General features: G+C 44.2%; 1 protein-coding gene across 1 annotated transcript in view; it reads right to left on the bottom strand.

Moving 5' to 3' along the window:
* Positions 1-12,084, bottom strand: part of BEAN1 (brain expressed associated with NEDD4 1) — a 52,874-nt gene that overhangs the window by 13,697 nt on the left and 27,093 nt on the right. The window contains exon 3 of the mRNA XM_030956371.1: positions 380-589. Coding sequence (XP_030812231.1) covers positions 380-589 — 210 coding nt within the window. The remainder of the gene's footprint in view (positions 1-379; positions 590-12,084) is intronic.

Below are 12,084 nucleotides of genomic sequence, written 5' to 3'. Positions count from 1 at the left end.
GTTCCCAGTCAGGCTCTCCCGGGGCTCCCTCACCGTGACCGATCCCGTTATTCAATGCCATTCCCAGCCCTGCCCGTTCCCGGCCAGGCTCTCCCGGGCTCCCTTACCGCTGATCCCGTTATTGGATGCCATTCCCAGCCCTGCCCGTTCCCGGCCAGGCTCTCCCGGGCTCCCTTACCGCTGATCCCGTTATTGGATGCCATTCCCAGCCCTGCCCGTTCCCGGCCAGGCTCTCCGCACCTGATCCCGTTATTGGATGCCATTCCCAGCCCTGCCCGTTCCCGGCCAGGCTCTCCCGGGCTCCCTTACCGCTGATGCGTTATTGGGTGCCATTCCCAGCCCTGCCCGTTCCCGGCCAGGCTCTCCCGGGCTCCCTTCCCGTCCGCAGCCGCCGTGCCCGGGCGGGGCCGGCGGGCCCGGCTGTCCCTGCGCAGGCTGCCCACCACGATGGTGGCACAGGAGAGCAGCAGCACCAGCCCGATCACCACCCCTGCCACCAGCAGCGGGGACACCAGCAGGCTGCTGTCACCGCCGTGCTCCCCGCGGCTCGGGAAGGCGCTGGAAGCGCTGCTCTGGTTCGAGGCAATGGCTGTGAACAGAGAGAGAGGAGAGAAATGTGTCACTTGTCACAGGGGTCCCACAGCCACCGCACCGCCCCTGCTCCTGGGGAAATCCCGGTTATTCCCCATCCCTGGGGCTGACAGGAGCTGACTCCAGCGGGACATGGGCAGTAGCTGTCCTGTTTATTGGGAATATCCTGCTGGAGCCAGGGCTCCATGATCCACAGTTCTGATGGCTTCTTCCTGGCAAGACTCCTTGTACCATGAACTGACTGAAGTGCACAAGGAGCAAAGTGGAAATTCCAAAAGGTGAACTGCAAGAGGTGTGGATGTGACAGTCTGGTCAGAGAGAGAAAGCCAGAATTTCTTTCCCAGGAATTGTTCTGGGGAGTTTTGAGAAGGCTGAGAGAAAGAATTAAAACAATCTTGCAGCTGGTGCTTTGAACAGTTGTTTTCTTTGGTAAGATGTTTACCAAAGGGTGTCTTCTTAATTAGTCAATTGTGTAATGGGGTGTTGATTAAATGACCAATCAGGTCCACCTGTATCAGAATGGTGTATAAAAGAATGGGTTTATTAGAAACTCAGATTCAGCCTGCTGAAGAGAGCTGGAGTCTATGTGTCACCTCACTCCTGGTCCTGACTCAAGGGTGACACAAGAGGAACAGAGGAATTGCCTGTTGTCAGGGGTGTAAGAAGGCTCCGAGGATTTCCAGAGAAAGTTTTGGGCAAGAATGAAGCACAGGAGCCTCCTTTTGTCGTACATGGCTTGCTTTGGTTTCTGAGGGGACTCAGCATCCCAAGAAACTGATTTGTAGCGCAGGAAGAGACTCATCCAGAGTGGGATTGTTTGGTTGCAACTGCTTTACTCTGGTTAAAAAAAAATCAATCTTTAAATGTATTATTTGTGTTTAGTAGTAAATCTTCTTAAGGAAGAATAACTACAGTAATTTATTGCCAAGTCAAACATCCTTTTGAGACAAGCCACAGAGACAGTATCAAAGGCTAAACAATAATATTCCCTTAGAGAAACAACTGATAGCATGATTATACATGGGAATTAATTGCCCAGAAATATATTTATGGGGGATTGAATTGCTAATGGTAAAGAGAGGAAATTGTGGGAAAAATTATTCAGGATTTTAGCAGACAGAATCCCCCCCCCCCAAAAAACCCTAAAAACCAAAAAAACCAAAAACCTCAAACCTCCCATTAGCTGCTCAAACATTTTACTGATGCTATATACCAAGCTTGGCTGTCCAATCTGGCCTGGATATATATTTTTTATCTGGTTATGGGCCAGTTGAACAAATACAGAATTTATTTCCCGATGAAATCAGGGATAACAAAATTTTCTTTTTTGAGTATTGTGTGGAGTGAGCATGTGTTTTAGGAAGTGCAGTGCTGCTTACAAGGATAGATGTTATCAGAGAGTTCTCAGCAAGGTTTGCTCTTTTCCTTTGGGAAACACCTCTTGATTTGCAGTCACAATAAGTTTAGAAAGAAGACTGACTCCAAGCCAGTGTCTGTTATCATTGGCTGATGCTTGAGACTGAGAGAACCAACTAGAAACACCAGGGAATTAGCATGTAGAGGAGTATTGTTAATTTTCTGGAAGCACTTGACTATTGGCTGAGGATCTTCATAGGCATTTAGGACAGACAGCTAAGAAATGTGCTGAGCTTTTACCAAGTATCTTGTGCCAAAACCCAAGACTGAATTTTCTGAGAATTAAACTCATGCTGTAGTGTTAAATCAAAGGTTATGGACAAGTGTCCTACTTAATACTCCGTATATGTCTGGGGAGTAAGGCCCTTGTGCTAGAACTCAAATTCCCAAAACTTTACAAAATTTGAATCGTGTTTCTCGCTTGTATATTTTTAAAGCTATCTCTGTTGGTAATGTGTCCAATCACACCCTCACTGGCTTTCCAAGGCCTTGTATTTTCAGATTTTTACAAATTCTGCCTTTGAGAGATGCAAATATCACAGCAGTAGCAGTTTAAATCCTAGCTGCAGGGATTAACACCTGAACTGGAAGTAGTGGCAGGAAATTTATTGGTAATTTTGGCTGACTTACAATGGTAAAAGAAGAATCACCTTTTTGTCAGCATGATGAGAACATGAGCCTGGGGTGTGAGGTTGCCCCACACATTGTCAGGCTTGAGGTCATCAATTTAAAGTCAAATGGAATTGGTGATAAACTGCTCTCAAGTGGGGAGGAAGGAGGCTGCAGTGAGTGCTTTCAGATCTTTAAAAACTTGGGACAAATTTGGAACGATCCTCTAAACAGGAAGGGCCTGGCTAAGGATATTTATCTTTTATTTTTTCCAGGTGTGGAAGCCAGCTGGAATATCCACACTGACTATTTGGGAGATTCCTGTGGTGCCACCCAGTGTAAGCACTGATGTTTGGACTTGTTTTGCTTTACAGAAGTTCAACAGCTTCAAGTGACTTCATACAGACAATACTCTCCTGCACTGGTACAGAGGTGCTGTGGTTTGGTTCAAGACACCCCATTTATCCACCACATTCTTGGGGCTTCCTTGGCTGTCCCAAGTCTTGTCTGTTTTATCTGTTTTTTCTCACCAATGTAAATCTTTCTGGTTTTTCTATGCTTTTAATCTAACTGGACCCAGTCACTCACATAGACAAGTTATAGTGCAACATTGCTTTTATTAGAAGGAATGAATGAGTCCCCTTAGGCCAGCTCCTAACACAAAATGTGCTTGATAAACTTCTCCTGTGGCACCATTTGCAGTTTGACACTGTGAGTCTGATCCTCCAGACTTTACTGCTGACTTACTACTGTGACAAACAACAGCAGAATGAGATGCTGCATGGATATAAATTCTTTGGGTTTGAATATTGTGGGGGTAAAAAGAGATGTTTATATTACTTTTGGCAAAAAAACATATTGTAAATTTTCTCCTCTTATCCAAAACAATCTTCTTTTGATAAACTGTGCATTTCTCCATGTAAAAATGCTATGGTTTTCATTCAGAATAGGAGTATCTGCAAATGTATGTGAAGCCCATAAATATAATACCACTAGCAGAGTGCTAACACTTTTGTTTTGAGGTAAATTGTATCCTTTCCCATGAAACTGCAAATTATAAATAATACATAGATAAATATTAATATTTTATGTCTAATCCTCTAAATATGAGTTATGTTGGATGTACACACCATGGCTTTTATCCAGAATGGGAGCTGTGTACTGTACACAAGTGGCACAGGGCTGGCAGAACACTGACTTCAGAGTGAGCACCAGTGCAGAATTGCCTGGACTGTCCATTCAGTGTCAGACAATAAATCAGCATTTTGAAAAATCCCTTAAATATCACAATATATTAATTTACTCAGTGCTCCTGCATCTCAACAAACCAATTGGAAAGTAACTGAAGGAGGTGTAGAACAGCCTGGCTTTTTGGGTGCATATTGTTCTTTCTCACTCCTGCTAACCTGTCTTTGAAGAGACAGTGACCCCTCTCTAAGCTGCCCTTAAGCAATGGGGAAGTTTCAGCTGGGTCAGATCCTGGCAGAGTGAAATGTCCTGGTGTGCAGACATGTCACCCAACATGCAGCCCTTTATTTGGAGTGGCTTCTCCCTTCCTCAGTGCCTTTCACCTGCTTGTACCTCAGAGGAGAGAAGGGAAGCACCTCCACACCAATGAGTCTCTTCTCTCCCCGCTGAGTTGAGTTTGGTGTTGATGGTGGGGTTTTGTTCTGTTTCCTTTTGTCCTGAAGGCACATCAGCTCTGGTGGGGCTGCAACGGCCTCTGGAACTGATGGGCTTTGGGATGATTTTAGAGCTGGATCCTGCTAAGATAACCAAATCTCTTCCCCTGGTTTCCAATGTATCATCTTAATCAAGATGATAATTCATGTTATGACTGGTGGAGAGGATGAGACAAGGAGTGGTTTTGTTTCCCAGGCTGAGAAGTGCATGACCAGCTCCTGAAGGAGTGCTGATGTGTTGTTCTGGAAGGATTTTGTGTCTAGAATCATCTATCTCTTCATCCCTGCCAGCCTGGGATTATTCCTGAGGGCAGGGTGGGCTTGGTGCTGCCTTGCTGAACTGGAGCTGAAGCACAAGGACAGAACAGGAGTATTCCTTGTTTCCCTGGGTCAGTAAAACTGTTTGGGATGGTGATCCAGCACCTCCCATCACCCTTAAATGCACTGCACTGACACAGAGTACAGGGCTGGGAAGGAGCAATGGGAAGGTCAGTTTAGGATGGTGCACAGCATCCTCTGTAATCCTTTGGTCTTCAAATGATTGCAGCAAAGCATCTCAAACTCTGAATCAACTTAAAGCACATTTTTGATATCCTTCCTTTCTCAGTCCCTTGGATTATGCAGTCTCTTTATCCAGGGAAGGTGAGTGACAGCTGTCAGGAAGGAGCTGAGAGCACCCAGATGCACTAAATCAGTGCAATGATCCGAGATTTTGTTGGTTCTGCCTTTGTGAACAGCTCCTGTTTGGAGATGGTTTAGTCTGGCCAAGAGTGATCAGCTGGACCCTGCCCTTGCTGCTGCCCTGGGAAATAAATCTCTGGAAATCAGCAGAAATTGCACTGCTGTTTCTGTGGCACAAGGGAGGTGTGGCACAAAAAAAAAAAAAAAATTGGGAAAGGGTTTGGATCACAGAAGCATCCCAGGGGGAGAGGGATGTTACTCAGGCATTGAATCCAAGGGCCCACAAGAGCTGAACCTTAAATTAACTAAATTAACTAAAAAGAAATGTCTCTGTTGGATTCAGAGCTATTCCATTGGATCCTGAGGAAGGCTGAAACTTCATTTAGGTGTAGTTCACATCAGGGTATCATCTGCTCATGGGACTAAAAGGAAGCAATGAGGATGTTCAGAACAGGGCAGGCTATTTGTCCTTTAGTCATTCTCTTGTAGAAAAGTTGAGAAATGAGTGGATGACCAGAACAGTCTGGGAAATGCCCTCTCTATAAAGCAGTTTTACACCAGCCAGACAAATAGTATGGGAAAAGGAATTTGCAGCTCAGGAGGCCCAGGAGCATGTTTGGTTCTCTCAAGCACTGTTCTGTTCTTCAGGCTTTTCTGCTTTCCACACAGAAAATTAAACTGCCTCTTAAGCTACAATGGATGTTCAATTTTAACTCTATAGGGAGGGCTTCAAACTTTTACCTGTTATTTTCTTATCTGCTGGAATTGACACTTTGTAGTTATTTGACAAAGACACTGAATAAATAATTTTTTCCTGTCAGTTGCTGCACCAATGACATTTAACAGTTTCCAAAGCAGATGATATTCATCATTATTTCTAAATTTGACGTAAATCTTCCTATACAAATGGTTAACTAATCTTGCCAGTTCATTGCTGCTGTGGGAGATCCCTCAGCACAATCCAAGCCCACACAATGCCATTAACCAGGCAGCACCTGTGAATTCAGACTCAGTTTCTCTGCTGCTCTCTGCAGTTCAAAGACTCTTTGAACTTTTAAACTGCATATATAGCTTCTAATCAGAATTAAAACTTTTCACTGATTAATAGTAAAAAATGAAAACCTTATTCAGACCTGAGACTGTGCTGGGGATGCTCAGTTTTATCTGAAAGTGAATGTGGGACATCCTTCCAGGTACAAAAGCTGCCCATGACCTTGAGGAGCTCCTCCAAGGCAGAGAGGGTTGCCTCTCCCCCTAGAAAGCAAACTCTGCCTTTTCATCCTCTCTTATGCCTATCAGATAATGAATTTCTCTCTCCTTGCATTGACATCCTTATTATAGAGCCAGAATGAGCAAGATTGGATCACCAGCAGCCTGCAAATTGAGAATGTCAGAAGCAAAGAGAATGTGGCTGCAGAAGGGCTCAGGAAATAAATCTTTTCAGCTGCTGTGGCTTTAGGGTATTATGTTGATGTCACAGCAGCTTGTATAGGTGCTGCTTCAAATTAACAGGAAAAATCTTCCCATTTTCAATCCATGGTCTCTTTTATCAACATGATAAATACCACTGCAGGGAAACAAATCACTCTGCAAGTATAACAGCCCACTTTCTGATGGACAAGGAATATTTCCCCCTATTTTCTCATATTCAAACAACTTGGAACTAATACAGTTTTATAAGCAGGACCCAAAGCTATTACTTTTCTCAGAAACTCTGTATTAGGGCTTGGAAACAGGTATGATGAGAATTCTCTTTTATCCATTAAAGTAAAGTTACCTTCATAAGCTCAGATCCAACCTAGCTTGGTAGTGACTTGAATAGGACAAACCCTATAATTTTTGGTTTTTTTTATTCTGGGAAACTCTGGGTTTTTTGGCACACAACTTTCTCATATAAATCTTTGGAAAAATGTTGCAATTTAGTAATATTTCTTAAAGTTTGAAAAAATATAACGGGCAAATTATTTTGTATTTTACCTTATTAGTCTGCTTGAACTATGATCTGGACGTCTCATGTCTTGTCTTTGGGAGGCTGAGCTCTGTCTGAACTGTATTTAATGTAACCTAAAGAGGGCAGGTGGCAGCTCATGGGGCATGGAACCCAGGTAGGAAACATAATCTATACTGGGGCAACAAAAACCAACCCCAAACCAAAAATCCAAACCCTTCCACAGAGAAGTTCCTTTCCTTACAAACTTTTCTCTCGACCTCCATAGAGAAAATGGAAAGGAATGATGAAATTCCTGCCAGCTCAAACAGTCACAACCAGTGAGCACCTGACTTGTGCACTAAATGCATTTATGAATCTCCAAATCAGTTATCCACTTCTGGTCACTAGTAAACTGGCTCACATCTATGACTGTTTAAATGATGGAGTTTTGTGTTTTCCTGGTGTTTCAGTGAATTGTTCCACTGGCTCTATTAGTCATCTTCAGCAATCCTTACCCTGCTCACAGGGTTCAAAGCTCTGTAAGATCCATCTGCAAGTGAATATTGAGGCTGAACTGAGCTTCAGGAACCAGATCCACCTTTGGTTCACACCCTCAGCACTCCTCCTACAGTGTTTGTGTCCTTGTGCTGCTTCTCATTTAAGGTTTTTCTTATCAAAATTAATCCTGCTTCTTTTTCCAGCTCCCTTGCAGTCTTCAGTAGGAGTAATCTACTGAAAAAGCACATAGAGGAATGACTGATTGTTACTGCTTAGAAAATAATGATGACTGAAATACTGATCCAGGGAGTTGTGTAAGTTGTGCTGAGATAGAAAGCTGTTAACAAACACTGGGATCCCAGGATCTTCCTTCAGGAGGTGGTATCACATGTGATCTATCTCGGCCTTTCTTTCAAGGTGACATGAATTTTGAAAAATAATTAAAATGGTTTGCAGCGGTGTTCTGCACTCCCACATGAGTTATGGCGATGGTGTTGCAGAGTACACAAAGCCTCTAGTGTGATTTACATCATCATTTGTATCTGTGAAAGCTCCAGCACTATCTGCCTGCATAAATCAAGGGGTTTTCTCATAGCATTAAGAAATGATTTAATTCCTTCAGATTGCATCTGAACAGGACTAGGGTGTCTGCTTAGACAGATGCAGGGATGTCAATAGTGGCAAGTCAGATACTGATTCTGGAGACAATTTCAATCACCTGAGTTCTTTGCTGCTAAAGGAGCCACTGAAATACAAGGACACTGAAACATCTGTGGAAATGAAACACCCAAACATTACTGTTCAAAAGCCTGGGGGGAAATCCCTGTTGCTACTGTAGAACACCCACTTGGTGCAAGGAGTGTTCCCTGGGAGTGCAGGACTGGCCCCAGGGCCCAGGACCATTCCCTGACCTCTGCAGTGTTTGATCCCCACCCCCCTGTGCCCTGTGTGTGCCCAGCAGGGCTGGGCCAGGCTGGCAGAGCAGAGACTCACCCTGAGGGGCTGGCAAAGCTGGCAAAGCTGGCAGCAAAGCTGGCAGGAAAGCTGGGGGTGTCTCCTGGGGCAGCAGGACATTCTGCTGCCTTGCACACAGAGCCCCTGTTACAGGCTCCACACAGCTCCTTCCTCTAAATAAAGCAATGATGGCTGCTTTTCCTTTCAGCTGGCAGGGGAAAGACTTTAAAACCAACCCAAAACTCCCCCTAAGCCAAGTGCAGCCTTTAGGAAAGGACATTTATTCACCTTCAATATAAACTGCAGTGTCTATATGTGAGTATTTAAAATAGAAAATGCAGTCCCCACTTCAAGGCCTGTTTCAGCAGAGAGTTACTACAAACATCTGCATCAGCTCCAGCAGCTCTGTGTGTGCTGGGAGTCAGAAGGGCTCTGAGCTGCCCCAGAGAGAAGGCAAGCAGACAAAGACTGAGATTTGCAGATCCCTGAGACTCAGCTGTGCTTGCTGCACCATTCCCTCTCCAGGAGCTGACAGTCCAGGCTGTAGGTGTTCCAAACTGTTCCTAAAGGGAAACTGTCTATTGTTCTCAAAGATGATTTAAACAAGGGAATATTTCTAAAGGAACAGGAATTGCAGTGTGCATTGTTCTGCACTGCCACCCAGTCAGATTGAGAGAGAGTCATAATTGAGGGATGCAGAGCCAGGCTTGAGCAAGAACTTGGACTTTTTCTGTGAGGACACTGTTCTGGAGATTATTCTCAATTTAAATAATTACACATTATGGGAAAGTTGATTAAATTTTGAATCCAAAGGATTCATAAATCCCTTTGTGATGAATGGTGCTGCACACAGATGAGAACCCCTGTGATGCCCTCAGAGCACCCTGGACAATGCCCTAACCTGGAACACTGACTGGGTCTTGTGGCCTTTTGAACAAAAGGCACCAGAAAATGGTTCAGTCCCAGCAAATAAGTGTGCCCAGCAGGGGTGCTTCTAATAAAACTATCTAAATAAAAGCTGTTGTAGGGATACTGCCTGGAAGTATCCAGGGATACCATCCAGCTCCCACCTTCTTGAAGTTCAGGCTGTGTTAAAGGTCACTAACTATTGCTGCTTTCTATTAATATTCGCAGTGGAAATGTGTCTGTTAAATTGTTCCCATTTACCCACTGGAAAAAAATGGAGAATTTTTGAACAAAACTATGGGATTCTTGGTAAAGAAACTGGTATCTAGGCTGATCTTTTATCCCCTTTCAAGTGCATGGGTAGACACGTGGAGAAAGAAACAACTTTGTAATAGAAAAGGAAATAATTTCTGTCCCTGTTGTCCTGATCACACATGATCACAAAGGTATTTTAATCCACATGCTTGCTAACAGCAAGGGCTTTTACATTGTGGATTACCAAATTTGAAAAAAATAATAATAAAAAAAACGAAAAGAACTAAAAGAAAGGAACCCCTTCTTTAGTTTCCTCTCACCTGTCCTAATTATTAATTTTAACTCTGTGCTGCAGATCAGGGTTGCCTTGTTAGGTGCTTAATGAGGCTGAGAGGACCCACATGGTGTGGCCAGGTAAGGAGTTCTATCCAAATTACCTAAACATTCTTCTTCCCTACCTGAAGGCAGTCTTGCATTACAGGAGTATCAGGATGTCCTTCAGTATGAGGGCAATCTAAAAAGTTTGCATCAGGAGATTGATAAACTCAGATTTGTAAATTGTATTCTCCAGCTCAGGGGGACGCAGAGTTGCTGGACACACTGCTCTTCAGTTCTGGTGGGAATGGATGAACCTCTTCAGTTTCTGGTGCAGGAACAATCAGATTAAGAGACATTTAGTTTAAAAACAAGCTGAAGTTTTCTATTCTTTGCATTAGTAGACAAAGAGTTTTTTGTGAAGAAACTGACAGCATGAAAACAGCTCCTATTTTATAGGACACTGTAGAAACACAGGTGTGTGAGCTGCAGAAAAGTGAGTGCTGTTCTGAAAAAGGCTTGTTCATAGAAGTGATGGAGCACTGAAAGGAATAAAAGGGGGAAATGGTGCTCCAGGGTTACTAGAGCCCTATCAAAGCCATGCACAGCACATGGGGAATGTGCTCTGTGCTGGACACTGCAGGATGACCTTCCAGGGAAAGGCTCAGGGAAAATCCAACCCAGCAGGGGAGTCCCAGGGCTCTGGGGCACAGCAAGGACCTGGTGCTCTGCAAAGGTGCTGTGGCTCCTGGAGGGCACCAAGAGCAACTCTCCAGGCAGGAATTCACTTCAGCCCAGCCATCTCAGGGGTCCCAGAGTCCTGAGATGCTGTGGGAGCCTTGAACCTCGGTGCCTAAAGCACGAGCAGTGCAATGACAGCTCGCTGAGGCTGCAATAAATCAGTCTGGAAAAGGTGGCTGCTTCCTCTTCAGAGCTCTTGTGCTTTAATGTCACCAGGGACTCCTTGTGGGTATTGTAACTGGGGAGTGAAATAGTAAAACAGCTGAGATGAGCCTCATTAATTATTAAAAAGTTGACAGTCCGTGTGATCTGCTGTGGAGAAGGTGTGAATTTAGGATGACCTGTTGCCTCAAAGCAATGTCTAAATCTGTGTTACCGCTGAGAAGTAACTCTTCACTGCTCCTTCAAAATTATAAACCCATGAACTTCACAGTATATCCTAAATATAATTGTACTGGCAAAATGCCCTGTTAGAATGGCAATGGGAAGTGGGTATTTTTTTGATTGTTTTAGTTATTTATGTTTTTTAAAAAATCCAAAGTGCCCACTGTCCTGAAGCTTGAGGAAAACCATGAGAATGGAAAGGGTTCAAATCTCTGCATGTATCAAACAGTTCCTTCAGCTCCTCATTCTTGACATGTGCATCACAAGGTTCTTTTCAGGGGTCCCAGAGAAGGTGGTGGTGGTGCCTTTAATGTCTGCTACAGAGATGTGGGCTCCTGCCCTGGGGAAGGAGAGCCCTGCCTTCCACTGAAGCTGGAAAGGGAATGTGCTTTGGAGCCAGATGTTTCTGGTTTGATGGCTTCTCTGGGTCGGTTTTTGGTTATTTGGGTATGGGTTTGGTTTCTGTTTGTTTGGGTTGGTGTGTTTTAAGCCTCTTTTAGCTGCTGAAGATGAAGGACAGACTGCAGTGCTTGGCCAAGGAAGGTGTGAACTCTGCAACAACAAAATCCTGTTTGAACTCCTCCTGCCTTCTGGATTGCTCCTGCATTGGTATTAACTGGAGAAATGTGCTAGAAATGTTAACAAGGGTGGCCACTGTGTTTTATGGGGCTACATCTACAGCTTTAGAATGTCCAGCCAGTGGATGCTGACCGGCTGCAATCTGTTCTGAACAGCACCTGGAGCAGGAACTTACATGGGGATGTCCCTTGTGCTGACAGCATGAGACAAGAAATACCCTGCTGTTGGGATTATTACAGTTATTGATGGATTCACATGTACATGCCATTTGTAATACTATCCTGTTAAGTTCTTCTGGGAATGAGATCACAGATTTTTCTAAGTAGCAGCAGCTGCAGCATTTCCTGAAACCCCAGATTAGCAGGCTGGGCCAAGGCAGGCAGGGCTGAGGAGACAAACAGGTGCCTGGTTTCAACAATATGAGCTAACAATACCTGAGCCTTCAGCCTTGGGAAAGTGTGGGCAGCCTTGGGTGTTAGGGAAGATAAAATAGGAAAGCTTTATAAATATAATTGTCTGGTAAAAGATTTTGAGAATATAGAA

The sequence above is a fragment of the Camarhynchus parvulus genome, chromosome 11 (assembly GCF_901933205.1).
Source record: "Camarhynchus parvulus chromosome 11, STF_HiC, whole genome shotgun sequence".
Taxonomy (NCBI): domain Eukaryota; kingdom Metazoa; phylum Chordata; class Aves; order Passeriformes; family Thraupidae; genus Camarhynchus; species Camarhynchus parvulus.
This window is presented reverse-complemented; position numbering and strand designations above follow the sequence as displayed.